Source organism: Ornithorhynchus anatinus, chromosome 13 (assembly GCF_004115215.2).
Source record: "Ornithorhynchus anatinus isolate Pmale09 chromosome 13, mOrnAna1.pri.v4, whole genome shotgun sequence".
Taxonomy (NCBI): Eukaryota; Metazoa; Chordata; class Mammalia; order Monotremata; family Ornithorhynchidae; genus Ornithorhynchus; species Ornithorhynchus anatinus.
Window position 1 is genome coordinate 41,962,915 of NC_041740.1, and position 27,935 is coordinate 41,990,849.

Genomic DNA, 27,935 nt, shown 5'->3' on the forward strand with positions numbered 1-27,935 from the left:
CGCCCCGCACTTCCGGTAGACCGCCCCGCGGAATCCTGGGAATTGTAGTCCTCGTCCCCTTCTCCCGCTGCTCGCCGGGAGGGGGCGCGCTGGCTGGGGAGGTGACGGTGGAGGGCAGCCGCTTCATTCATTCATTCATTCAGTTAGTCAGTCATTCATTCATCCATCCCAGCGTATTTATTGAGCGCTTACTGCGGGCCCAGCACCGGACTAAACGCTGGGAGTGGACAATTCGGCAACAGACAGAGACAATCCCTCCCCAGTAATAATGTTGGTATTTGTTAAGCGCTTACTATGTGCAGAGCACTGTTCTAAGCGCTGGGGGAGGTACGCATAGTCTAAAAGGGGGAGACGGACCGCAAAACAAGGAGAGTCGGGCATCAGTGCCATCAAGTAGAATCATAGATATATAAACATCACTCAGAAAATGAATAGAATAATAAATAATATATAGAAATATGCATAAGCGCTGTGGGGAGGGGAAGGGGAAGAGCAGGGCAGAGTAGGGGAAAAGCAGAGTAGGGGGAATGGGGAGGAGAGGAGGGGAGGAGGGAAAGGGAAGACTCAGTCTGGGAAGGCCCCCTGGAGGAGGGGAGCTTTCAGGAGGGCTTTGAAGAGGGGAAGAGAGTTAGTTTGGTGGATGTGAAGAGGGAGGGCATTCCTGGTCAAAAAAAAATTTGTTCAGCGCTTATTATGTGTCAAGCACTATTCTAAGCACGGGGGTAATCAGGTTGTCCGACGTGGGGCTCACAGTCTTCATCCCCATTTTACAGATGAGGTAATTGAAGCACAGGGACGTGAAGTGATTTGCCCAAAGTCACACAGCTGACAGGTGGCAGAGCCAGAATTAGAACCCATGACTTCTGACTCCCAAGCCCGGGCTCTTTCCACTGAGCCACGCTGCTTCTTCATCTGCCGGGAGCCGAGATCCAGGCGGTGGCCCGGGCGCCTCGCTTTGTCGCCGAGTCCCACGCCTACATGGGAGCCCCCCCGGCCCATTGCCGGGAAGGGAGGAGCGGGAAGAGGCTATTGTAGAAGTGGGGCGCTGGAAGAGGGCAGGACGGGGGAAAAGAGCATCTGGGAACTGGAAGGGAACGAGCCACCAGTTAAGACAAATTAATTTTTGTGTTCTGCGCTCCCGGCCCTTGGTGGACTCCCCACTTTCCATCAGGCTGGGCACTCCACTCTGGCCTGGCCCCCTCTCTGCCCCTCACTCCCTCTGGCCCCCATGAACTGCCTGTCCCTCCCTCCTGACTTCCATGAATTGTCACCCTCCTTGTCCCCACCCTCCGCCTGGCCCCCATGGACTATTCCCCTCTCCACCCTCCTCTAAGCCTCCATGAACTGTCACCCTGTCCTCCTCCCCCCCGTCTGGTCCCCATGGATTGTTCCTCTCTCTGTCCCCCACGTCCCTCCCCCGTCCCCCACCCCCATGACAGTTCCCCTCTCCGTCCCCTCCCCCCTCAAGGTCCCCATGGATTGTTCTCCATGTCTCCCCCCCCCTTTCTGACCCCTCTGGCCCCCCATGGATTGTTCCTTTCTCCTCCCCCCCATCCCCATGGAATGCTCCCCCCTTTGCCCCCCCCACCCCGCCGATTGATTCTGTTTTGATTCAATCTCCCTCTTCCCCCCACTGTTGCCCCGGACCCCTGTGTGGTTGCTGCCAGGGCCAAGGGCCCTCTCCCTGTGCCAAACTGGAGCCCAGCAGCCCCCCGACATTGGCGGCCAAGGCCGAGGAGACAGAAGGGGATGGAGGTGAAGGTCGGGAGACCTGGGAGGGGTGGAAAAATTTTCAGATATTCCGCTCCCATCCTCCCCCGCTCCGGAGAGAGGTGGGGGCGGACTAGGCTGGGACAGGAGCAGAGGGCGTCCCGCAGCAACTGCCTGCTGTGAGCATCTGTGAACTGAGGCAAGGATCTGCTCCGCAGAGAATAATAATAATAATAATAATGGCGTTTGTTAAATGCTTACTGTGTGCCGGACACTGTTTTAAGTGCCGGCTTAGATACAAGGTAGATCTCACTCTAAAATACTCAGGGTCCTTCTGGAGACAGGCCGCAGACTGTAGATCGTCCTCTAGACTGTAAACTCGTTGTGGACAGGGAACGTGTCTACCAATTCTGGTATACTGTACTCTCCCAGGTGTTTAGTACCATGCTCTGCACACAGTGAGCGCTCAATAAATACTATCCATCGATTGATTGAGGGTAGGGCACCAAAACCCCAGACCATCCATTCCTACTTTCTCTTCCACTCCAGGAATAGCTAGAAGCTAGGGGAGGGAGCAGCCAAGCTGAAAAATCTTCCCTCTCCTCTCCTCTTCCCCGACTTCCAGGGTCACCTCCCTCTCAGCTTTTGGTCTGAGGGTGGCCAGAGCCATACAGGCTGGTTGGACGAGGCCACTGACCTCTGCCAGGAACCTGATGTTCAAGTCCCCCCGCCCCGACCCTTCTACCCACTTTCTCTGCAGGCTTGGTTGGGCAGGAGACAGCCACGAAGCTCAGCTGCATCCCCTGTCCTGCCATCCCCGACACCCTGATCCCACCGGCTCAGCCCTCCTGGAAGCCCCTCACTATGTTCCCGCTGGCCAGCCCGCTGCTTCAGCCTGTTTTCCCTGGCATGATGCTGCTGCCAGGGCACAGGGCAGCAGCCGGAGTTTCTGCCCCTGGGAGAGTCGTCATCAAGGTCCAGGCGGACGGGCATCCAGAGGAAGCCCCCCACCCTCGGACCTTCGTCCTCACCCAGACCACCCTGAACTGCGTCACGCCAGGCCCCCACACTCTCCCAAGCCCGGAGGGGATCCCTCCCCACTTCCTGGCTCCTCCCAATGTCAAGACCACCATGCTGCTGGCAAAGGCTCCCCCGGCCCGCTTCCCCTCTTCCGTTCCCCAGAACCAAGCCTGGGCAGAAGAGAGGGCTCCCAGGGGGTGGGACCTCCCCTCGGGGCCCCCCGACCCCAGGACTGAACTGGGCAACCTGTCCTGCGCCTCCAAGGGTGTCTATGAGAACTTCCGCCGCTGGCAGCACTACAAGGCCCTGGCGCGGATGTACCTGCCCTGCAGCCCTGACACCGAAGCTCTCGCCTGCTTCCTTATGTGAGTTGAGCCAGGAGAGGGGAGTGGGGTTGGGCGGGCCTGGACCTCTGGGAGGGAGAATGGTGGGCAAGGGGAGCGGTTCTCGGAGCCTGTCACGTGCCGAGCCCTGTACTGGCCATCTACCTTGTGCAGAGTACTCTGTTGGCTGCCGACTGTGTGCAGGGCATTCTATGGGGTGCTCTGGAGTATTCAGCTGAAGTAGAAGATGCAGTCCCCAGCCTCGATTTGCTCTCACGCTGTAACTGTGTGCAGCCCAGTGCTGCGTTCGCTGGCCCGGCTGAAGCCAACTATGACCGTTGAGGAGGCTCTGGCCCGGGCTGTGCAGGAGTGGGAGCGAAACAGCAATTTTGACCGCATGATCTTCTACGAGATGGGCGAGAAGTGAGTGCCCCCACCCACCACTCTGCCACTGGTGGAGAAGTGAGTCTGTCCGCCACTTCCCCCTTTCCTCCCTCCCTTCCACTTCCTTCCCACTCCCCATCGTGTCCCTGCTGCCCCGTGGGGTCCAGGCTCCCTCTTGGCTGGGGGGCAGGAAGCCAGGAATGGCACTGTCTCCTCCTGCCCCGGGCTGCTCCGGGTCAGGGGTCAGGGGTCAGTGGAGACGTACCCCCACACCTCTCCCCCTAGGTTCATGGAGTTTGAGGCCGAGGAGGAGATGCAGAGAATGCAGCTGTTGGGTGGCTCTCTGTATCCAGTCCTCCAAGCTTGCCCAAAATTTGATCCCTCGGGACTTCCGGATCCTGACGCCTGCCAACAACAAGGTGCCAGCCACTAGTGGGCTTGTGGCCACAGGAAAATGGGGAGCTGGAACAATCCCTCCGGGGAAGGAAGGGACCTGCTGACACCTCCCTCTCCTGGCAAACCCGGCTCCTCTGCGCTGGGGATGCTGATATCAAGAATGAGGAGGAGGGGAGGAGGAGGAAGAGGAGAAGAAGAAGGGAGAGGAGGAGGAGGAGGAATGCGACTGGGACTGCAGCCCCCTGGCCCTTGTGAACTTTGGGCCCCACAATGGCACCCACAGTGGCAATGATCCTTCATCCCCCACCCCATGTCCTTGGACCGCTGTGACCTGGGCTACCTGGAGCTCAGCTAAGCCTCAACCATCGGCCTGAGCACTGCCCACGGCCTACCCAGCCCAGGACTATGTCACCACCAGGGGTACAGGGACCCTTGGAGGAACTGTGTGCTGCTCACCCTACTGTACACCCACCCTCGTGGTCAGGGGTAGACCATCCAACACCCCTGACTCTCCCTTCTCCATCTCTGACTCTCCCTCCAGTGACCCAGCACGGACCACCTAGCAACCCTGACTTTCCCCGCTCCATCCCCGACTCTCTACCAAATGACCCCCACTTGAGTTTGTCCCCCCTGAGCAGTTAGCGACTCATCCCACCTCCACCCTCTCACCCACATCTGTCTAGACAGCAGAGTCCTGATGCTTACGGTCTTTCACTGTCCAGAGAGACTGCTCCATATCCCAGATCACCTTGGCTGCCCTGCTCTGTGCTGGTTGGGAAGCTCCTCCACCTCCTGCTTCCAAAGGGGGTCGGCGATGAGGGATTGGGCTGTGGGAATCCAGCTTGGCTAGACACTCCTGGCCCTCACTTTGCCTTTCCTTCCTCTCCTTCCCAGTTTGCACCTCCCCGAAGGTGGCTTTCCAGATCCACCACCAGCACCAAGACCACCAGGGGCCCCCGCCCCTGCCTTTGCCCCACGAGAGCCCGCAGGAGGCCGTGACGCAGTGCGCCGACGGCATGGCAGGCCAGCCTGGAGCTCGGCCGGCCACGGCCCTGGGTCAGTGGCAGGAAGAGCCAGAGGAGGCGGAGGAGGCAGAGGAGGAGGTGGAGGAGGTGAAGGAGGTGGTGGAGATAGAGGAGGTGGAGGAGGCAGAGCAGGCCGAGGAGGTGGAGGAGTCAGCTGAGGCGGAGGAGGCGGAAGAAGTGGAGGAAGTGGAAGAGATGGTGGAGGAGTCAGAGGAGTCGGAGGAGGGGGAGGAGGAGGCCAAGGAAGAGGCCTATCTGGACCCTGGGCTGCTGCGGTACGTGGAGGAGCTCTGCACCCAGGATGCCTTTGTCTCCAAGGTGAGCCAGACACTGAGGCATCTCCGTCTGCCAGAGGCTCAACTCCAGGTTGGGATTTAGGACAAAAATGAAAACAACAGGGGGACCCCGTGAGCCCCCGTTCTTGGTCAGTCCTCTGACTTCCCCATTACGATGATGCGATTTCCAGGCACGCTGCCAAGATGACGCTGCCTCCCCTGTTGGCAGCCTGATGAGGCAGCCCCAATTCTCACTGGCTTCAGGCTGAATGCCAGGGTCCCGTGGGGTCAGAGGGTGAGTTGAGGATTCTGGAGCCGGGGACCCAGACAACCGGCAGGAGTGGGGTGAGGAGACTCTTGACCCCGAGTTCTAATCTCTCCCCCCGACCCCGACCTTGACCCAGGTGGAGGCTGTGATCCACCCCCGTTTCCTGGCAGAGGTGCTGTCCCCCGAACTCCAGCGAGACCCTCTGGCCTTGAGCGAGGAGCTGGAGCAGGAGGAGGAGCTGACCCCCGCCCAGGTGCCCTCAGTGGGGGAAGGGGGAGCCCGGGGGGGTGGAGGGCGGCCCGTCGAGAGGGAACAATCCCAGCCCTCCTCGCCCGGAGTGGAGAGGAGGGATGGGCGAGTGGGGTGCCGGGAGGTTAGTGGGGAGCTTGGGGACATGAGGGAAAGGAGAAGAGAGGAGAATCTGCAAACACGGAGGGGAAGGGGGGTAAGGGCTGGGGACAGGCTAGCAGGGGAAGGTTTGGGGAAGCCCGAGGAAGAGATAAAGGGACTGGGGTGTCAAGACTGGTGAAAAGGAGGTAAAGGGCCTGATACTCCCATTCCTTCCTCTTCCCTCTCCCACAGCTGATACAGAAGCGGTTCCTGGCCCTGTGGGAGGAAGGGGTGGAGCAGGAGCCCTCCAGCTTCAGGGAGATGTCCAATTCCAGCCCCTCCTCTGAGGAGGAGGGGGTGGAGGAGGAAGAGGAGGAGGAAGAAGAGGAAGAGAAGGTGTGGGGGCCATCCTGGAGGGGCAAGTCAGCTTCTCTGGGCAAGCGGGGGAGGGGGCTGGAGTGGATGGGGTCCAGCCAGAGATTCGAGCAGACAGTGGCAGGAGTCCCTAGGGGGTTCAGGTGGGGTGGGACTCCCCGGCTAAACCTCAGTCCCTGGGACCCCCAACAGGTGTCCCCGGCCCCAAGGGTGGGGAGTAGAGGACCCAATCCCCACCCTGAGATGGCCAGATCACCCGCCAGGAAGGGGCCCTCCCTATTCCCTCCCTCTTGGATGGAGACCAGGATCCTGAATCCTCTTTCCTGGGGGCAGGGACCACCCCTATCTGGTGCCCTCCAAGAAGGCTCTGAGGCTTGGGAACTTCAGTGCAGAGACCATCGGGGCCCCAAGGCGGAGAGGGCGACCCCCAGCCTGAGGAGGGAAGGAGAATGGGAATGGCCCACCCAGGCCGCACCATCCGAGAAAGGGCCCAGCCCTCCTGGGGACCAAGTGGGAAGACAGTTATTCCAGGCCCCTCTTCCGGAGGCCAGACATCAGAGTCCCAGCTTCGAGGCACAGGGTCACTCTGACCTCGTCAAAGGCAAAGATGGCGACTTCCCCCAAGAGTCCAGCAGTGCCCTCTCCCCAGCCTGGGGCCCCTCCAATCTCCAGGGCGGGCCTCCGGTGGGGTCGAGGGGAGTGGAAGGCGACAAAGACTCAGACATGACGGTCTTCTCCTTCCTGCTAGCAGCCAAGCTCAGCCTCTCTCCCCGGGGCCCCGCTTCTGGGCCCAGCACGGGGAAACCCTCTTTGAGGGGACCCCCACAATCCCTAGACACGTGGTCCCATCCCACGGGAACCCCAGGCCTAAGTGCACGCAAGAGATGCCGAGACAGCAATGGCCCCGGGCGGCGGAAGAAACGGCGGAGAAGCCTGTAGCGAGAGGGAGGGGGGACCGGTCCCCTCCTCCCCGCTCTCCCAGTGTGGCCCCATTTCGTCTTCCGCTCCCCCCAAGTCAATCGCTGCTCCCCACTGGCTCGCTGAAGGGTTGGGAGAGGCCCCTCACTGGCCGGAATGTGGGATGAGCCATGCAGGAGGTGGTGCCTCGGCTGTTGATGAAATAAAGATATTTCCCACTAGAGTAGGTCTCGTCAGTCTCCAACAGAGGAAGATAGTGTCGGGGCGGGGGGAGGGGTCCCGGGAGTGGTGGTCCAGGAAGGAGCCGGGATGGCCTCGTGTTCCCCACCGGCAGTCAGAGCCAGACCCAAGCGTCCTGCAGCCTCCCCGTGCAGTGTCCCCGGCCCCAGCATAGGGAGCAGGCCGGCTCTGATATCCACCTCCACTTCCTTGCCCATCCTCTCAGATCAAGCCGTCCTTCCCTCTGCCTCTGCACTCGAGATCTGCCTTCCATAAACCAGCTCAGCCACCTGCAAGTGCCTCGCTTCCGACCTCCATCCTTCCTGCTGTAGGGCAGTGAGTCTTCCCGGACAGTCTCACAGCAGAGGGCTAGTTAGGGCAAGTACAGAGAGAGCTTTGGGAAATAGGGCCACAGAATGAGTGATGGGTGAAGGTGTTTCCATTGTAGAAGGGAAAGTCGACGGCTGTCCAGGGACACATTTCTCACGCCATTCGCCAGAGCACTCCCTACCCATCGTCTGTGGGGTCCGAGCAGAGGCAGTTTGTCCATCTGGAAGCAGGGGGATGGATGGGATGAACCTTTGAGAGCCCAGTCCCCTCCGACCCCAGCCAGGTTCTTGCATGGATGTGCTCCCCACTGTAGAGTTTCCAGTTTTTAATAGATAGAGATATAGATTTATATTTATATACAAAATACTTTTTTACAAAAAACAAACGAAATCAACTTAAAAAACAAACGGAAGGTAAGGGCCATGACCCTGAGTCTGGGGCTTGAGCGAGCTGGGCGCAGGAGATGTGGAGGGTAGGCGTCGCCTCTCAGTCACTCTTTGGCTTTGATGGGGTCACAGTCCCTTGAGCCAGGGGCCCGTGGCCGCAGGCGGGGGCCGGGACGGTAGGTGCAGCCTGGGCTGGGCGGGGCGGATGCAGGTAGGTGCTGAAGAGCCTCCCATAGAGTGGGTCGCGAAGGGCGAAATTTTGAAATTGGTCTGGGGATGAGATCGAGGGAGGCAGGATCAGAAGAGGAGAAGGGAGGGCCAGAGGGAGAAGTAGAAAGTGGGAGGAGAGAGAGAAGGAAGGAGGGAGGAAAAAGAGGCGTTGATAAGGGGAACCTCTTCCTCCTCTTTCTCCAGATCAGGGGAGAATCCAGGCTGCCATTTCCCAGCCTCCTCCTTTCCCTGGACCCAGGCATCCTGCCCCTCAGCCTCCCCCCTCACCCCCTGCAGATTACCTGGGCTTTCCCTGGAGTCGGGGAGACTCACCCAGAGAGAGGCCAGGTGCAGGTGTGGTTGCAGGTGTCGACGCCGGTGCAGACGCCGGTGTCAAAGGCGGGGCAGGGGTGGGGGCGAGCCGGCAGAGCTCGGCGTGGAGGGCCGCGGCCGCGGACGGTGGGGAGCCCAGCAGCAGATGCAGGATCGCCCCAAACCCACGAGCGTACAGGCGGCGACCAAGCCCCCCAGGGTGCTCTTCGGCAAAGAGCTGGGGGGCAGGAGGGGCCTTCAGGTCCGGGAACCTGGTCCAGCTGCCCCAACCTAGCACTGCCCGGCCCCACCCTGCTCCCTCCAGCTGTTCCTGCCTGGTCACGGGAGCCTGCTCCTCTGTAGATTACATGCGTCAAGGCCCCTCCTTCTGCGTGACTTCAAAGCACCTTACAAGTCTGGTCCCTTCACTCTCAACTCCTCTCCAGGGGCGGGGAGGGGAAACTGAGTCCCAAGAATAGGTGAGGGGAGGGGAGCTGGCTCCCCAGCCCCTAGGCCCGGATGGGTGTGAGGGTGGAGTGGGGGGCCGGGCCGCGGCCTGCGGTACCTCGAAGGCCAGGCGGGTGAGCTCCTCCAGGCGCCGCCCCGCACCGTCCAGAGCGGCGAGGGCCAGGGCCACATCGCGGAAATCCACACAGCCATCAGCGTCCTGCAGGGCCCAGAGAGAGAAGGGGTAGGTGATCCTCAGGGGAGGGAGAGCAGGGGGAACGCTGATGACCCATCCTACGGTGGCCTTGGGGCCTGGTTCTCCTGGCTTGCTAAATCTTCTAGTACTGTCCTTGTCCAGCTCGGTTTAGCCACCCGACCTCCCTACGGGGGGTTGGGTAGGGAGCTACCCTCTGGGGTAGCTGCCCAGATGGGGCCCCTGGTCACCCTGGCATGGCCGGGGAAAGGGAGCGAGACCCAGGCCTCCCCGGCGCCCTCGTTCCCCCGGTCCCCTACCTGCTGAAAGAAGCTGAAGGCCCCAGAGACCGTGCACGGGTCCGAGAGCTGCAGCTGCTGAGCAAACTCCTCACGACTGACCATGCGGCTGCGGCCTGGCTCTGCCCCAGCATCTACCCGGCCAGGGGACAACCTGCAGCAGGGGCAGGGGGTCCAGAGTCATGGGGTCAGAGGTCAGTTCCCTTGATCCTTGAGGCCTATCAGTATCCCCGGCTGGACCCCCTGCCCCATCCCCTCTGTGTTCCTCCCTCTGCCCAGTTTTTCTTCTAGTCTCCCTTTCCGTCTTGAACTGAGTCACCCAGACTTGGGCTCTCCCTCTGCCCCTGTACTCCCCTCCCAGGCCCCCAGCCCTGACTCCCATGCACGAGCCCTGGGCCCCTCTCCCCATAGCCCCCACAGTCCCCACGGCCCCTCACTGACCCGGCTCTCCTGAGCACCTTTTCCAGCTCCCAGAGCCGTGGCTCCAGCGCCACCTTCAACTGCCCCACCACAGTCACCGGAAGATTCCCTACAAACTCACATTCCGTGGCTGGGATGCCCAGGGCCCTGGCGGGGGGAGGGATGGGGTTGCTCAGTGAGTAGCCCGTGACACCCCCAAACTCTCCGGGACCCCAGGTCCTCACTCACCGATCTCCAGACCCGCCTCCCCCACCCGCAGCCCTCCGGTCCCTCCGCCTCCTCCCTCCGGCGTAGGTGCGGTCAGTCGCACGGGCTCGGCACACTCACTGGGCCATGACCCGCTGGACATTGCTGGCATACAGGGTGGGGTTCGCGCTCTCCTCGGGGCTGGGCTGGTACACGGGGAGGAACTGGAACAGGGTTACCCGTCCACTATCAGAGCCTCGATCCCATCTCCAACCGAGTCAGAGTCCTGATCCCGTCCCTCTCACCACCCAGTCAGACCTCTGATCCCTTCACTCCCATCCTCCAGGCAGACCTCTCATCCCATTCTCCCACCCCTCAGTCAGAGCCCTGATCCCAGCCCTCCAACCCCCCAGTCAGCGCTCAGACCCCAGCCCCAAGTCAGAGTCTTGATCTGGGGCCTCCCTCACCACCAGCCTTCCCCTCTCCCAGCCGGCTAGGGTCTCACCTCAACTTCCACGATGCTGCAAGGCTGTGAGGCCGTGAGCCAGAGCACCTTGAGCCTGGGGGAGAAGCAGGGGAATCAGGTCAGTCCAGAGTCAGGGCATCCCTTTCCCGCTTGGGGTGTCTCAAATTGAAATGGGGAAGATCCCAGGGAGAGATAGTGTTTCCTTCGCCCACTGGTCACACTCAGCCCTAGCCAGGCCCTAGCCTGGGCCTCTGCTGGCCCTGCCCCTAGGATCCGGCAGAGGATCGGAGAGGCACGGACAAGGGGCTGGAGACGAGTCCCCTGAACGAGGAGGGGACTTTGGGAGACAGACACCGGTTGGAAAGGTCCAAGGGAAAGGGTGCTTTAGCCTAGAGAAGAGATGGCTGAGGGTCAAGGTCTGAAAAGAAATCGTCACTTAAGTCAGGACTTGAGTTTCAGCAGGAGACTGAGGGCAGACAGCAGGAAGGACTTCCAGACAGGGAAGGAGGAAGGAGTGTGAGACGGGGTGGAGGGGGGGGTTCGAGATCACCTTCCTGAGCTGAGGAGGAGGGGAAGGGAATAGATCAGCTTGTCCAGGGGCAGGCGGGTGGACACATTGACCTCCACCTGCGACCCCGCCCCACCCGCCCTGAGAGTGTCTGTAGGACTCACACTCCGGGGCCTCTCCATGCCCAGCTGGTGGTGTCCTGGAGAGAAGCAGAAATGGGGGAGGCTCACTCTCTCCCTAGAGACCCACCCAACAGCTCTTCCCTCTCCCGCCCCCCCACCTCACCCAACCGGAACTCACCACGCTGTTGGGGTAGCGGATCAGAACTGGCTGCACCGGGACCCCTGCGATGAAGGCTCCTGCGTGCCCCCGTCCCACCCCCCCACCCCCCGGGGACAGGTTAGCTGAGGAGGACAGACAGGGAGCTGGGGACTGGCTTCCTCCCCACCCCTACTCCCCCACCTCTTTCCCAACCCACTCTCCCCCGGGGACGAGGGGTGTCTCTACCCCCATTTGGTTGCTCTCAGCAAGAGCCCTCCGGGCCACACTCCTACCTGGTTTGAATTTGAGGAGAGCCTTTTTGTTAGAGCAGGTGCCCTCGGGGAAGAACAGCACCTGGAAGGCCAAACGGTGGGGCCATGAGGGGGACCCCTTGACGGGCCTGGGAACCAACAGTCTGGACAGAGTGGGACGGGCCTACGGGTGCAGGGGAAATCCCGTGGGGTCGACCTTCACCTGAGGCCACCTGCCTCCTGAGGTCGCCCGGCGCCGCACCTCCTCCACCACGTTGCGGCGAGAGGCGGGGTCGTGGCGGTTCACCAGAATGGCCTGGTTGAAGCGGAGAAGCGCTGGAGGGGAGGGAGGGGGACGGCGGGAGGGTCGATCAGCTCGGGGCCTGAGGCCTCCCCTTCTCATCCCCCTCCTATCCGCCCCCCATTTTCTCCCCTTCCTCCCCGCCCCAGCGCCCCCCATCCGGCCCCTCCCGGCCCGATCCCTGTCCCCTCCCCCTCCGCCCAGCCGGACCTCCGATGACCGGCACGGAGAGGTTCTCTGCCCGGGACACGACCTTGGGCAGGTCGCAGGGCAGCAGCACGATGGGGTCGAAAAAGGTGGAGTGGGGGGCGGCCACGAGGACGGGCGCCTGGAGGCGGGAGGCGCGCCGGCCCCGCACCCGGATCCGCAGGAAGCCCAGAAGGAAGAAGAGCAGCCGGCTCAGGCCCAGGACCCCGCCGTGGCACAGCGTCCTGTTGGGATGGGCGCGGGGTCAACGACGGTCAGCGGGGTCAACCGGGCCCACACCCGCCCGCACCCACACATCCTCTCCGTCGGGAGGTGCGGGGCGGGGGTGTGGGGAGGGGTCGGGGGGTGGGGGGGGGGTCCCCTCACCTCCGCCAGCCGGTGACGGGCTCCCGTTGCAGCTGTTCCTCGGAGAGCCCGGCTACCTGCAGGCGGGCGAAAGGCCACAGCAGGAACAGGACCAGGAAAGCCAGGAGCACGCGGACCGGGGCCAGCAGCGCCCCCAGCAAGCAGAACTGGGCAAGGAGAGGCAGCGGTCAGGGCCTCAAGGTCTAGCCAAGAAGGGGCGGGGGCAAAGGCGGGACGATGGACCTGGCAGCGGGGGAATTGAGCTTTCCCCGTCTCTTTCGCTGCTGATCTGCAACAAGCGCCCCCGCCCCCCGACCCCCCGACCCACACACAGTCACACAGTCACACATGCACGTGCACGGACAGCCACACACACACACACACACACACGACCCTGGAGTGTTCTCCAGTAACCAGGGTGAGGAGCGGAAGAGGGAAAACAGGACAGGGTGGGGCGGGACTGCCAGAAGCCCGGACACTGGGTCGCGTCCGGCCCCAAGGAGACCGCAGATAAACAGGGGGGCACAGAGAAGGGGGAGGAGGCGATCCCATGCCCCCTCGGCCCCTCCTCTTCCCGCCCCCTTCCCTCCCTTCTCCCCCCACCCCCCACCCCTTTCCGCGTCCGGGCCCTGCGGATGCTGCAATGCAGGACGAGGTGGTGCGGGGCGGGGGGGGGGGGGGGGGAGGGGGGGAGTGGAGGGGCAGAGCCCGGCAGGCGGGGATGAAGCCTTCAGCCCCCGCAGCCCCCGCAAGCCCCCGCAACCCCCTCCACCGCCCCCAGCCCCCTCCACGCTCCTCGAGTTCGGTCTGTCGCCCCCAGCCGCCACTCCCCACCCCGGCCTTTCAGCCTCATCCTCCACACCTCTCCCGTCTCTCCTCATCCGGTCTGCCAGACCACCTCCTCAAATCCCAGGGACGCCCCAGGGCCCCGGAGCCCCCTGCCCGGCCCCCGGGCCTCACCTTGATCCTCTGCAGGCGGGAGAGACGGAGCTCGTGCACGAAAGGGTTGGGGGCCGGGAGGGGGCTGGGGGTGAGATCGGAGGGGGCCCGGGGGCCCGGGTTACCCTGGTTCATGGCGGCGGCTGCCGGCGGCCCCGGGCCCGGCTCTGCGGAGCGGCTGCGGCGGGCTCTGGCCCCGGGCCCGGCCTGATGCTGAGGAGGAGGAGGAGGAGGAGGAGAGGAGGAGGAGGAGGAGGAGGAGAAGGGGACCTAGGGCGGGGCTTCCTACCTTCCGGACCCGAGACCCCGCCCCCCGCCCCCCGCCCCTCCAGCCCGGACTCCCCGGATGCTCCCCCTCCCTGACCCCCCTCCCTCCTATCTCGCATCCTCCTTCTCCGCTTCCCACCTCCGGATGGCAGGAAAGAAGCCACCCGATCCCTCCCGGACCCCAGACGTCCCGGCCCCAGTCCTCAGCCCCCAGCCCCCAGCTGGAAGTCACCCCCCGTGTCTTTGACCCCAAGGCGTGGGGAGGAACGGAGGTCATGGACGGGGGCGGGGGGAAGCGCTAGAGAGACTTGGAGGTCCCAGAAATAGGGACTCTCGGGAGGGGAAGCCCTTCCCTGCACGTTCCTCCCTCATCGAAGGCTGGGCAGAGTGACCCTTTCCCAAGAGGCCTCAGACCCAGATTGCCCGATGTCTCAGCCCCAATCCCAGTTCTCCCTTTTACCCCGGCCCAGTGACCGGGGAACAAAACGGAATATAGGGGTCACCTTGGAGGGAGTTGGCAGAATTAGCTCCCTCCAGGAGGAGCGGCTGGGGACCTCTGCGTTGGGAGAAGAGAGGAATTTTCCCTACCCAATTTTACCCAACCTCCACCACCCCCCTGCACAAACACCCCGCCCCGCGTTGGGTCCCTTCCCAACTCAGAAACTCCCGCCTCCTAGATACTGTTTGGGAGAGCCCCCCACGCCACCCCCGACCTGAGCTCTAACACCTAAAGCCGTCCTGTCGGTCTGGCAGCAAATCATTTGTTTGTCACCAAGAGCCCCCCACTGGGGCTCTCATATTTGGGATCTTCCCACACCGGGAACCCTAGGGAGCCTCAGCCTATCTCTCTCTCAAACCCCCACCCACACAGAGAGGACCAGGACATCACGGATGGGATGAAACGTCCAATACCCCGGACTTCCGTTTCTCTCCATCCCTGACTGTCCTTCCGAAAGAAAAGCTTCCGTTATTGCTCTGGGAGGAGGCTCGTTGCCATCGCCCCGAGCCTGGCCCAGACGCTACTCAGAAGGCTGACACACACACGCACAGATTTAGAGGAGTTAAATCCAAATATGCCCAGAATAAATCATCGCAGAAGCGTTTGTCGCAGCGCCCTCAGGTGAAGCATTGGTTTAAGTGCTTCTGTGGTTCGCTGCTGGTCCCCTCTCTGCCTGATATTGCGAGTGTGACTGTGTCTGGTTTCTGTGCGTCTCTGTGTAGGCCGGACCCCGTGTCCCTCTGAACAGCCCGCTAGATGACTCGGTTCTCTTAGTTCCTGGAGCTTCTCTCAGTGGCTTCCCGGCTCAGGCTGAGTTCCTGCTTTGAGGGAAATTCCAGGTCAGGGAGAGACTCGGGTTGGACAGTGCCTTTCCCTCAGTGCGGGCAGTCGGGGATGAGGATAGAGAGCAAGAACCCGGAGAGTGGAAAGAGCGGAGAAAAGGTTTGGGAAAAGGGAAGAGTGAGGGAAAGTCTAGAGGGAGATGGATGGGGGCGATTCCAGAGCAGGGATGCAGCAGAGCTGGGGATGCAGAGGAAACGCTGGAGGGGAAGGGGCTGGGGAGAAGGAAGGACCACTGTAGATGAGAGTGAAACTGTGAAGGAAGGAAGAGAGTCGGGGAGGATGAAGCTGACGGTGAGGGAATTCTGCCGGGTCAAGGGTGGTCGGGAGGATACAGGAGTGAGCAGGACGAGGGGGAGGCTGGAAGGCTCACAGATCAGAATCAATCAATCAATCGTATTTATTGAGCTTCTGCTCTAGGCAGAGCACTGTACTAAGCGCTTGGAAGAGGTAATAGAATTAATAGACAAGGTCACTTATTTACTTATAACCATCCTCGGCACTTTAGTATATACATTTACTCAATCACACATTCACTTATTCGTTTTGATTATCCAATTTGTAGAGAACTTTGATGTTTGTCTCAGTCAGTAGTTAGAAATAGGAAAAATGTGATATTTACTTGTTTTGAACTTCCAAGGCCTTATTACAGCATTGCACTTGAGGGCGGTGGGGCGGGGGCGGTTGCTCAGAAACTGATGCTGTCAGTCCTACTGCTCTACTATCAGTCAGTGGTATTTTTATTAAGTACTTACTGTGCACAGCACTGTACTAAGCACTTGGGAAACTCCGGTATGGCAGAGTTGGTTGACAAGTCCCCTGACCACAACAAGCATAGAATCTACTGGGGTAAACAGCAAGAGGACAGAGATTTGGGTGCTGGTATTTGCTAGTCCCAATAAAGCAGGCTAGGAGTAAAGGTGACTGGGGGTGGAGAAGGGAAGACGGGCAGAGAGGCACACAGGGAAACGAATAGAACCACAGGCAACTTAGTGGCAACGTGTATTGGTGGCTGGAGGGAAAGGGAGTTAGAGATGAGGCAGGCAGAAAACTGACCGAACAGTAAAGAAACAGTAGGGGCAGCCTCTGGAAAGAAGGACATCATATTCTCAACCCACCAGGACACAGCTCTCCCTGATCAGGGTGCAGCTGCTGGAAAAAAGGAGCTGGAATGGACATCTCCTGGGCTTCAGTAGTCCGCTTTAGACTGATGGAGTTTGGAAAAGGCCTAGTGTCTCCTCAATAGCGGTAAATCACACCGGAGGAGTAATTGAATTGACTTGATATGGCACAATTCAAGTAGCGGTATATACCACGGTAAGATTATTATGAAACGCTCAGGGCCTTAAACTGTTTATCATCAACCAGTTCTGGCAGATTTTGCTGGTCTCCCCACGTGAACGCTCAGTCTCATCATTGCCAACTTCATGTCCTTGTTTCTGAAGGTGTAAATGATGGGATTCAGGAAAGGAGTGATGACTGCATCGAAGACGGCCAGGGTCTTATCCACGGGCAACTTGGGGAATGGCCAGATATAGACAAAGATGCAAGGACCGAAGAACAGAACCACCACCGAGATGTGAGCCGACAGGGTGGAGAAAGCCTTAGACAGCCCAACGGAGGAGCGTTTCCGGACACTGACCAGGATGAAGACGTAGGAAAAGATCAGGAGGAGGAAAGTCCCCATGGAGATGAACCCACTATTTGCTGTGACCATTAACTCCAACCAGTAGGTGTCCGTGCAGGCCAGCTGGATGATGCGAGGGAAGTCACAGAAGAAACTGTCCACTTCGTTCGGGCCGCAGAAGGGCAGGTTCACGACAAATGCTGCCTGGCTCATAGCATGGATAAGCCCTATGATCCAGGCTGCGACCACGATCCAAATACACATTCGAAGGGTGACAATGGCCACGTAGTGGAGGGGACGACAGATGGCGACGTAGCGGTCATAGGCCATGGCCACCAGCAGCACCATCTCAGAACCCCCAACAATGTGAATGAAGATCATCTGAGCGAAGCAGCCCCCAAAGGAGATGATTTTGCTGTCCCTTAAGGTGTCATAAATCATCTTGGGGGTCACAGTGGAGGAAACACAGATGTCAAAGAAGGAGAGGTTGGCCAGCAGGAAATACATGGGGGAGTGCAGGCGGGGGTCGGCGACGACCGTGAGCACAATGAGCGAGTTCCCCAGCACAATCGCCATGTAGAAAACGGAGAAGAGCACGAATAGGAGATGCTGCATCGCCCAGTAGTCTGAGAGTCCGAAAAGCTGAAACTCGGTCACAAACGAGTGATTTTCCCTGCCAATTGGTTCCATGCACGGGGCCGGCATCTCGTTCCCCTGCAGCAGGAGGAGGGGGTGGGGACCGCGATTACTGGGGTTTCAGTGCTGCTGGATCAGAGAGGGACTCCGGGGAAGGATTAGAGCCGGCAGGACTGGGGGCCGAGGGGAGAGTGGGCAGGAGCAGACAGGCAAGCAAGCAGGGACACGCTGCCCTTTCTGGAAACAGAGCTTTACAAAGGACTGGAGTGGGGGTTTCCCCGGGCTGTGCTGTGTTCCTCCTGCCCCCGACATCCCAGCCACAGACTCATCCAGCAGCACTGCATCTTGGCTCTTGGTCTGAATGGAGAACCTTCCAGGTCCCACTCCCACTCATCTGAGTTCACATACGTGAGTCAAGGTGGTCAGTCTCTATGTCCTCCCCCGTCTCCATCCACCCCTTGATCTTCAGGCCACCCCATGATGTCCATTTGTATTCTGTTCCTGCCACCCTGTCCATCCTACCTCGACAACGTCACCCAGTCCACTTCACCCCCATTCTTGTTCCTGGGGTACAATGCTGCCCTGCAATTTTTTCCCACTCCGGTTTCCCCGGGCCACTGTGGGTTCTGGGTCTTTTCTCAGAGGTCCTGGCCACCTGCTCACATTCTCCTCCCATCCAATATGCTGCTCCCTGGCTCATCCCCGACTCACCTTGATCCAGCGATTTTAGATCTGCTTTCCAAGCACTGTGAGTATTTGGTGCTCTGGCACAGTGCTCCGTTTGCAGTCAGTGCTCAATAGATATCATTCATTGGACTAAGAAATCCGAGGAATCAGAGGGAAACAAGTCACTAAGCATAAATTGGTCCTGGGCTTTGCTGATCAAGCTCTCATTACTTCAGTAAGAAATCCAGGTTCCTGGTTCCAACTCTGGGACTTCAGGGGTCCAGCAGAGGGGGATTCTGGTCAGCAGTGCTGGGATCAAGTATGGTCACTGCTCAGCAGCACTGGGGTCCAGCTGTGACCTCTGGTCAGTGGTCTTGGGACACAGTTGGGGTCACCTACTTCAATACTCAAATTTCACAGCACAGAGTCGTTGGTCTCTCTGAACCCCTTCCCTCCCCAACATTGAACAGGGGCCACTTAATGCCCCAGATAGGTGCCCGTCTTCCATTCTTAAATAAGAGGTTCCACCTCTCAGGGCCCTGGGCAAGAAGCGGAGAAGAGGAAAGAAAACTGTCACTGGTGTGGGCAAAGATGCAGACATCAATGGGGCAAGTAATTGGACCAGAGTCTCTGCTTCGGTCCAGCTGCAGCAGATCGAGGCAGAGTTGGCCAGGACCCTGCAGAGGGACAAGCCCCAGCCGCTGGAGTGGCCCCAGGTGACAGGTGGCATGGTATGGGGGCCAGAAGGATGGAGAAATGTTTGGGGAACGGCAGGGAGGGTCTGGTCTTGTCCGGGGGATGGGGGAGCAGACTGGCTGGTGCTGGGCTTTCTCAGCTGATGCTCCTGGAATTTGCCCTCCCAGGTCCAAGGTGCCAGTGGGAACTGGGGGCTTTCTTCATTGGCCATTCGGGGTCAAGGGCCCCTCCCTACCCGATACATCTTTTGCCGAGGCAGCAGGGACGGTGGTCCTGAGCAGCTCACCTCGGCCCCTTCCCGGCACACAGCTATATCTCGGTTGCGGAAAGGAGCCAATTAGTAGGCCCGGATCTTGGTGGCCAAGGGCGGTGCCCGCAGGGCCCTGGGACTGCAGGCTGAGCCCAAGGTCCCTGGGAAGACGTCTTCGAGTCCCACTACGGGTCCCAAAGGGGATGTGCTGGCAACGTTGCCTGGTGATAACGGGGAGGGGTTGGGCAGAGGACAGAGAGAGTAGCAGGGGGTGGTTGGAGAGTTGGGAGCTCCCAGTGGGAAGCCAGTCCTTCCAGTGAGAATCCAGGCTTTGATCCCTCGGGAGAGTCTGAAGGAACTGGGGGGAGAAATTCCACAGCAGTCCCTTGGGAAGAACCTATGTATCTGTAAGCCTTCCCTGAGACCTGAGACCTCTCTTCTTCTGGGTCATCAATCAATCGGTCAATCACGTGAATGTCTTGAAGGTCTCCTGGCAACTAGGCACTGTACTACGTGCTTGAAAAACACAGGATTAGCCACACCCTCCTTCCCTTTCCTCAAGGAGTTCCAGTTTAAAGGGAGAGACAGACAAAAATTATTTCCAGATTGTCAAAGCGGTAGAAGAACAAGGATAAATAAAGCGAGGCAAGTAACAAACACAACAGACACAAACAATGGAACAAACAACTGCATGTACATTTAGAAGGAAGAATGAAATACGTGAAAATAGGTACATGTGTATAGGGCTTAACTTCTCTCCATCTAGGGAGAGGCATATCACTCGCAGGGAAAGAGATATGTCTCCCACTGGGCCAATGACTTGGGATCACGGGTGCTAGTCCTTGCCCAGAGAGTGCAGTCCCCACCCTTGCTGTGAAATTGCCCCATCACAGACTTTTGTACCTCTCCCTCTTCCCTTCCTTCAATCAATCAGTGATATTTACTGACTGCTTACTATGTGCAGAGCACTGTACTCAATGCCTGAAAGAGTACAATATAACAGACATACTCTCTGTGTACAATGATTTTAGCGATACTGTGATGGTTGAACTGATAGATTTTGGTGACAGATTGGACATGTGGGTTGAATGGGAGCAATAAGTCGAGGATAATGCCAAGAATACTGGCTTCTGAGACCGGGAGGAGCGTGATCTAGTGGAGACAGCCCAGGTCTGGGAGTCAGAAGGACGTGAGTTCTAATTTTGGCTGTACCACTTGTCTGTTGTGTGACCTTGGGCAAGTCACTTAACTTCTCTTTGCCTCAGTGACCTCATCTGACAAATGTGGATTAAGGTTGTGAGCACCATGACAGACAGGCACTGTGTCCAACCTGATTAGCTTGTGTCTACCCCTATGCTTAGTATAGTGCCTGGCAAATAGTAAGTGCCTAACAAATACCATTTAAAAAAGGAGGGTGGGCGTGCTGCCTACTGTAATGGGAAAGATAGAGGGGAGGACATGGTTTAAGTGTGAAGGAGTTCTGTTTTGGAAATGAGGTTTTTGAGGTGTTGGTGGAACATCCAAGGAAAGATATCCTGAAGGAAGGAGGAAATATGGGATTGAAGAGAAGGGAAAAGATCTGAGATGAAGATGTAGATTTGAGAATCATCCTTCAGTGATGGTAGTCGAAGCCATGGGAGAGCATGAGTTCTCCAAGGGAGCGGATGTAGATGAAGGGTGGAAGGTGGGGATTGGGGGGTAGATGTTTTCTTCACGAAGGAAGGAAACAGGAGGAGAAGCAGATGCCGTGATTTCCTGTTTCAGATCTGCTCTGGTGTACAGCTCCAGGAGTTCTGGTAATCTCTGCTCCTTCTGGAGGGCAGAGATCCTGGAGCTGTGCAGGTAAGAAGGGAGGATTGGAGAGCTGACTCGACCCGAAGGGATTGGAGACCCCCAATGAGACCCAGATTGGAGCTCGCTCCCGCCATTCAGCCAATTCAGCACACCCTGGCTGTGGAGCTGAAGCCCAGAGTATCTCAGACATCCCGAATCGGGTCCCACACTTGCCTACAGATCCAAGCCATCTGGCCAGGAGCTGAGGTCTTCCACCATGCCAGGCCTGCAGCAAATTACCCCAGATTCTGCCCTGCTCAGTGGAGCCCTCTGACCAGCTCTTTCTATGGAGGCTCCTGGGGTGCAGGTGATCCCAAGAGGACAATGCAATTGCTTGATACAAACTCCTCTTGCTCTCCCTCCCATCTGGAGTGAGGGAATTAGTTCTGGAGTGAAGGTAACAGTTCTGGAATGAGATCTGGATCAAATGAACTGAATCCGGGAATGAGGGAGTCAGATCTCGAATGTGGGAAGTGGCTCTGGAGTAAGGATGTCATCCCTGGAGTGAAGGTCTCATTTCTGGAGTGAAGGTGTCAGTTCTGCAGTGATGTCATCAGTTCTGGAGTGAGGTAGCTCATTCTGGAGTGTGGGAGTTGGTCCTCGAGTGAGGGAGTTGGTTCTGGAGTGTGGAAGTCTATTCTTGGGCGAGGGAATGTGTTCTGGAGGGAGGATGCCAGAACTGGAGTGAGGGAGCTAACTCTGGAGTATCCCAGGACTGCTCTCTCTTCCTCACGTTTCCAAGTTCCAAATGAAAGCAACCCAGGAGAGCTGCCCTGGCCCTGGCCCGGCTGGGCCACTGCTTCCCACACCTTTCCCGCTGGCCACCACGGCTGAGACAGATCTGTTCAGTTTTCTTTTCTCCTCTCGCCTTCTTCCTGGAGTCCACGACCAGCAATCGTGGCCTATCCCTAAGGGTCCAGCAAAGCTGTCATTCTCCTCTCTCCTTTCTCCGCCCCAACCATTCCCTCTGGGGTCACTCTCTGACCAGGCCCCGGGAGACTGCGTTCTACAACAGGGCCGCCCAGCACCGTGCCTTCTGACAACCTGGCTGGCCCCCTGCCCGCCTTCGCCAGGCAACATCACCAGAGGGTCCCTTGCTGAAACCCCGGGGGACACAAAGCCGGGAACCCGGGGAACGCCAGGACCAGACGGTGGCCCCTGCAGCAGGGCTCTCAAGAAGCTGCCCCTGGCCCGGGGGCCGACATCTAGCGCTCGGCTCGGGGTGGACACTGCGCCGGCGGAGTGACCAGAGGACATTCCTCACGCTGCTGCCCAGAGTCTGGGATGGAAGAAGAAGTAGCGAGGGGTGAGGTAATTACACCCGCCTCCGTCCTCCTCATCCTCCTCACGCTCCTCTTTCCCGTTTCCCTCTCCGTCCTTCCTGCCATCCCTCACGACGGCCCCGCGTCAAGCGGGAGCTAAAAAACAGAGAACACGAAGTCGAAAACTATTGTCGTTCCAATGCTCCCCTCCCTCTGCCTTCCGCCCCGGCCCTGTTCTCCCCAGCTCCCCTCCCCCCGCCGCCCTCGCCCCGCTGGGGCTGGGAGGGGTTGGGGCTGTCCGGCAGAACGCCGCGAACTTTCAGTTTACAGGACACATTTGGTCCCACTGAGGGAAAAACTGGAATAAAAAACAACAACGCGGTGCCCTAATAATCAGCCAGAGGCCGTCGCCCTTCCAGGTCTAAGCGTGAACACGTTGTCAGACGAGAAAGGAAAAAGACATTCCTGACTTTCCTAAGGAGACATGACCAGAACCGTGAGGGGAGATCCACCGGGACGGCCGCTCAGGAGCCCAGCGGGGGCCTCAGGCGTGAGAGCAAACCGCTCCGTTCTTCGAAGTTAATCAGTCAAAGGTATATCGTGATCGCTATGTGCAGAGCACTGTACTGAGTGCTTGGGAGCGTGCAATACGCTCCTGAAAGGCGTGGCTGTCGGGAGCTGCGGGCGCGGAGCCCCGAGCGCTGGGCGTGGAGCTGACCCTGGAGGGCGGCCCGTCTGTCCCGCGGGCGCGGCGCAGGGCCGGGCGGCCGGGCGGCTGGGTTGGGGCCAGCCCGCCGCCGCGGACACCGTCGCTGTCTGCTGTCCGCGGTTCCGGAGGCCATCGGGGGATTCCTCTCTCCCCTCGCCCGGAAAGGAGAGCGGGGCTCCGCTGGCGACTGCGGGCCCCTCGGCAATCCCATCATCGCCGAAAATTCCTCTGCGGTCCGTGATTTTCCTTCTGCGCCGCTCGGTCCTGACGCCCCTCGCCACTCCCGAAGCCCCGCATTTCTCTCCTGTGAATCGGAACCTCCGTCCCGGCAGGACCAAAGGGACGTTTGCGCGGACTCCGGCGATCCCCGCCTGCTCCCCTCCCGCTCTGCACGGGGGACCTGGTCCCGGCCCTGCTCACCGAGCCGATGGGCGGGGACAATCGCTCGGTGGTGACCGAATTCGTGCTGCTCGGACTTTCAGACTACTGGGCCATGCAGCGTCTCCTGTTCGTGCTCTTCTCCGTTTTCTACGTGGCGATCGTGTTAGGGAACACGCTCATTGTGCTCACGGTCATCTCCGACCCCCGCCTGCACTCCCCCATGTATTTCCTGCTGGCCAACCTCTCCTTCTTTGACATCTGCGTTTCCTCCACTGTGACCCCCAAGATGATTGATGACACCTTAAGGGAAAGCAAAATCATCTCCTTTGGGGGCTGCTTCGCTCAGATGATCTTCATTCACATTGTTGGGGGTTCTGAGATGGTGCTGCTGGTGGCCGTGGCCTATGACCGCTACGTCACCATCTGTCGTCTCCTCCACTACGTGGCCGTTGTCACCTTTCCGTGGTGGTGGCCTGGGTCGTCGGACTCATCCACGCCTTGAGCCAGGCAGCGTTTGTCGTGAACCTGCCGTTCTGCATCCCCAACGAAGAGGACAGTTTCTTCTCTGACTCTCCTCGCGTCATCCAGCTGGCCTGCACGGACACGTACCGGCTGGAGTTCGTAGTCACGGCCAACGGCGGGCTCATCTCAGTGGGGACTTTCCTCCTCCTGATCTTCTACATCTTCATCCTGTTCAGTGTCTGGCATCGCTCTTCCTTCGGGCTGTCCAAGGCGTTCTCCACCCTGTCTGCTCACATCTCGGTGGTGGTTTTGTTCTTCGGTCCTTGCATCTCTGTGTACGTGTGTCCATTCCCCACTTTGACCTTCGATAAATTTCTTCCCCGTTTGATGCGGTTGTCACCCCTGTTCTGAATCCCCTCATCTATACCTTCAGGAACAAGGACATGAAGATGGCGATGAAGAGACTGGGGAGTCACTTGGCGGGTTCAGGGAAAACCCTAAAGAAGACTTTGTTGATAAGGAGCATGAGAACTTGTGAGCTTCTGTGTCTTTGGTCACAAACAGCATCATTGATTTGGCAACCAGGACGCCTTACATATCCTGCGGTGGCTGCATTTCTTACATGGTCTTTATTTGCATCATTCATTAGGCATAAATTGAGCATGCACTGAGCACTGGTCATTAGGTATTTATTGGGCAGCAGACATGCATTGGACATTAGGCATGCAGTAGGCAAAAGACATCAGGTTTACACTGGACACAGGACATACTTTGGTCTTGCATTAGGGATTCTCCACCTTGCCCACTCACATTTCAGGGGGGTTTTGTTCTTCAGTCCTTGAATCTTCATCTATATCTGGCTATTCCCCAAGTTGGCCATGGATAAGTACTTGGCCATCTTCGACAGAGTCGTCTCCCTTTTCCTGAATCCCATCATCTACGGCTTCAGGAACAAGGACATGGAGGTGGTGATAGTGAGACTGCACATTCATCTGGGGAGACCAGCAAACTCTGCTAGAACTGGTTGAGGGAAAACATTTAAGGGCTGAGAGTTTCATAGTAATCTATCCAGTGCTTAATATAGTGCCTGAAACATAGTAAGTGTTTAACAAATGCCATAAAAAGTGCCTAGATTTTGCCTATTACTGAACTAGTGCCTTCTTGGTTTTGGTTTCCTTCTCCCTCACCCATCACTGCATCATTGGTCAGTGGGCTAGCTAAGAAAGAGAATTTTGCAGCTGTGTTGAGCTCTGGGTTGCCAAAAACCATTTTGGGTTGCATGCATGGTTTTTCTGGTCCAGGCTGATACATCACCTCAGTTTTCTTTAGCCACACTGTCAGCCCGTAATGCCAAGCTGATTCTGACACTGAAATGGTTTACAATTATTTGCATGCCTTCTTGGATGACTGTTTCTTGGGCTTGGGAAGATCCTTGAAGTCTGTTGAGTTGAAAGAGTTTCCCAGAGCTGCAAAAGTGTATTCTAACATTTTTATCCAATCAATTAATCAGTGGCATTAATTCATTCAATCATATTTCATTCAATTGTATTTATTGAGAGTTTACTGTGTGCAGAGCACTGAACTAAGCTCTTAGGAGAGAACAATATAACAGAGTTGGTGGACATATTCCTTTCCCACGAGTTTACAGTCTAGAGAGGGACACCGGCATTAATATAAATAAATAAATTACGGATATGTACTAGCATGCTGTAGGGCTGGGGGAGGGGTGAATAGAGGGAGCAAATCCCAGCGTAGGGGCAGTACAGAAGGCAATGGGAGAAGATTATACGAGGGGTTAGTCAGGGAAGGCCTCTTGGAGGAGATGTGCCTTCACTAAGGCTTTGAGCTTGGGCAGATGGGGGTCACATAACTATAGCTGTACAAATACCAAATACCGTTATAGCTGTTATCAAATGCTTCTGTAATTATCCTTCAAAGGCATTTCTTTAATTGCCATAATCTTTAGCTACAGGCCCCAGGAGAGTGTGTATATGTGCAAGCATGGGTGTGTGCGTGCGTCTGTGTGTGTGTGTGTGTGTGTGTGTGTGTGTGTACACATGTGCGTGTGAGTAACTAGAGAGCAGACCCTCTGGCTTCTTGTGTTCATATAGATAGAACACAGAGCCCAGCGGAGCAAAGTCTCATCCAGTCAGGGAATGTTTTGCCAGTCAGTAACTAGGGTTTGTTAAGGTTAATGAGAAATGGTGCATGGGGACCCCAAGGAGCCAATTAACACCCCACCTTCTTGTCCCAGGGGTCGCAGCAACCATCACCCATGCACTCTCCTTAACAGCCAAGGAATGTCACCTGGGGCAAAGGCCAATTACCGGCTCTTCCTGTTCTTCACTTGGTCTTAACTGGTAGCTTTACCTCTTGGGCTTCCACAGTCCCCTGGGCTCCCACCTGGCTGACCGCGGGGTGGAGCAGAAAGGGAGGGAAGGAGGAGGAGGAGAGATAGGGAGAGAGGACGAGTGGGGAAACCTGGAACCAGTGTCAGGGTGCCCAGGAGTCTGCCCTGGGAGCTCGGAAATGGAGGTGCAGCATGAACGCAGAAGAGCTGGGTTGGAAGGGACGCTGCGGGGTGGGTTACACATTAGGGTGGGCGTCTTTGTGGTGGGCTCTCCAGTCCAACCCTTTCGGCTACCAGTTCCAAAGCCTCTGCTTGTGCCAGCTCCCAGGAGGTGAAGCGGGGGTAGGGGGTGGAGGTCGGGGGGGAGAGGTGTCTCTTTGTGACTAATCCTTTGCTATTCCTGCCCAGATGCCAGCGGCCATGTGCAAATCAACCAATCCAATCAACAGATCAGCGGCATTTGCTAGAGCCTCTTGGGTATAGAGTGCTCTTCTGAATACTTGGTATGTACAACAGAGTTAAAAGACACTCTCCCTGTCTTCCAGGAACTTACAATCTAAGAGGGGAGACTGCCAGGCAGACATAAATTACTTACAAATTGTGGGAGCAGGAGAAGGAACAAGGACAGGACATGTAGCCTTAGTATACCAGGAGGAAATAGCTCTTCTACGTTCATGCCTGAGTCTGTGCTTTCTTGCCACGGAGAGAAAAGCACTCAGGGCACGGGGAAGCTTCTCAGACATTGTCTCCAGCATCATCTCAGGCTCTGTCTCTGCCGAGGAGACAGAGGCTTCTGCTCAACCTCTGCCACTTGGAAGGAGGGGAAGGGAAACGGCCAGACTTTTTTGCCTGGGGCTGGACCCAGCCAGCTGAGGCAGGATGAGGTAATTGAGGCACAGAGAAGTTAAGTGACTTGCCAAGGTCATACAGCAGACAAGTGGGGAAGCCAAAATTAGAACGCTTGACCTTCTGACACCTAGGCCCTTGCTCTATCCACTAAGATATGCTGTTTCCCTGACTTTTTCTCTGTCCTCCTGCCTGCTCTAGAGAAAGACCTGGGCAGTGAGGTCAGGGCTACAAGATGTTCTCTCATCATCCTGTGACCTGCTGGACCTTGCCACGGAGTTTTGGAGCATCCTCTCTTCCCCATCTCTATGGGAGCTGTTGGAGTGCCAATCAGAGCAGTGATGGGTGGGAGCTCTGAGACTCCATCCGTGGAGGCAAGGATCACAGCAATCAGTTGGTTTTCCCAGGGGTGGGAATGGGTGAAACCCTGAGTGGCCATTGGCAGAAATAGTTTACAGGCAGGTCCCAGGTTCCAGACACCCCAAGGGAAACACTGCTACTAACTGATGATTCCTTAACCCAAAATAAACCACTCCATGGTTCAACAACTCTAGGGATGCATAGATATTTTTGGATGCCTTAATCCAAATTAAACCTCTCTACAATACAACCAACCCCCAGGGATATATCACTATTATCAGATGACTTATCCCAAACTAAACCACCCCTTGATATCACCACCCCAGGGATACATCACTTATTGCCTTACTTTCTGCTAAAGCCCAGAAGCCCTGACGTTTCAGCTGAATGATATAGGCAAACAAGTACTTTACCGCTTTTTCCCCAGAAATGACTGCATCTTGGAGGTAGCTCTATCTACAGTTTGAATCAGATCATTAAAATGTAGGGCAGACTCTTGAAGAGCTTGGAATGGATGATGCAGAAGTCGGTGAGTTACCCTTAAGCATACTAAATTATTATTATTGTTATTATTATTATTATTATCTGCATCTCATTCAGAGGAATAATTGATCAACGAGGACCTCATCCAACTTCAACCATCCCCTGCAAAAGATGCTAAAACAGATGAAGAAAATATAAACCACCAGCTAAAATTTGGGGACTCAAGAAGACTTGGTATTAATTTTCCAAAAAAAGATGAGATATAAAAAAAGTTTGACAAAGACCCCTAGGAAGAAGGGTGTTCACAGATGTGTAGAGGGGTTCAGAATGAGTTGGCTTACTACAAGATACTTTACAGAGATGAAGAGAAAATGGTGCTGACCACAAGTCAGCAGGACAAGCTACCACTTCTAGGCTGAAAACTCCTTTTGAGCAGGAATCATGTCTATCAACTCTATTGTCTT

At 57.5% G+C, this 27,935-nt stretch overlaps 4 protein-coding genes across 4 annotated transcripts; 2 read left to right on the forward strand and 2 right to left on the reverse strand.

The window, feature by feature from the left end:
- The first annotated feature begins 1,631 nt into the window (after window positions 1-1,631).
- On the forward strand, window positions 1,632-7,241 carry NUTM1 (NUT midline carcinoma family member 1). The gene is made up of 9 exons (XM_029077415.2): window positions 1,632-1,755; window positions 2,471-3,095; window positions 3,348-3,476; window positions 3,723-3,856; window positions 4,728-4,963; window positions 5,051-5,176; window positions 5,538-5,654; window positions 5,984-6,127; window positions 6,440-7,241. The coding sequence occupies exons 2-9, from the start codon at window positions 2,575-2,577 to the stop codon at window positions 7,043-7,045; spliced, it is 2,013 nt and encodes a 670-aa protein (XP_028933248.1). The 5' UTR covers window positions 1,632-1,755; window positions 2,471-2,574; the 3' UTR covers window positions 7,046-7,241.
- Window positions 7,242-7,883: 642 nt separating this feature from the next.
- LPCAT4 (lysophosphatidylcholine acyltransferase 4) lies at window positions 7,884-13,471 on the reverse strand. The gene is made up of 14 exons (XM_029077301.2): window positions 13,326-13,471; window positions 12,387-12,532; window positions 12,024-12,244; window positions 11,736-11,848; window positions 11,555-11,615; window positions 11,301-11,359; window positions 11,165-11,199; window positions 10,532-10,586; window positions 10,168-10,250; window positions 9,862-9,987; window positions 9,442-9,574; window positions 9,047-9,148; window positions 8,503-8,719; window positions 7,884-8,229 (listed from the first exon to the last, which is right to left on the reverse strand). The coding sequence occupies exons 1-14, from the start codon at window positions 13,437-13,439 to the stop codon at window positions 8,060-8,062; spliced, it is 1,635 nt and encodes a 544-aa protein (XP_028933134.1). The 5' UTR covers window positions 13,440-13,471; the 3' UTR covers window positions 7,884-8,059.
- A 2,799-nt stretch (window positions 13,472-16,270) lies between these two features.
- Window positions 16,271-17,227, reverse strand: LOC100083343 (olfactory receptor 4F6-like). Its single transcript, XM_029077416.1, has one exon. It carries the CDS (start codon window positions 17,225-17,227, stop codon window positions 16,271-16,273), a length of 957 nt encoding a protein of 318 aa, XP_028933249.1.
- Window positions 17,228-23,016: 5,789 nt separating this feature from the next.
- LOC100085899 (olfactory receptor 4F6-like) lies at window positions 23,017-24,157 on the forward strand. Its single transcript, XM_029078182.2, is given in 3 exon segments — window positions 23,017-23,425; window positions 23,428-23,811; window positions 23,814-24,157. Coding segments are annotated over 3 exon segments (1,083 nt in total). The 3' UTR covers window positions 24,104-24,157.
- Window positions 24,158-27,935: the final 3,778 nt, after the last annotated feature.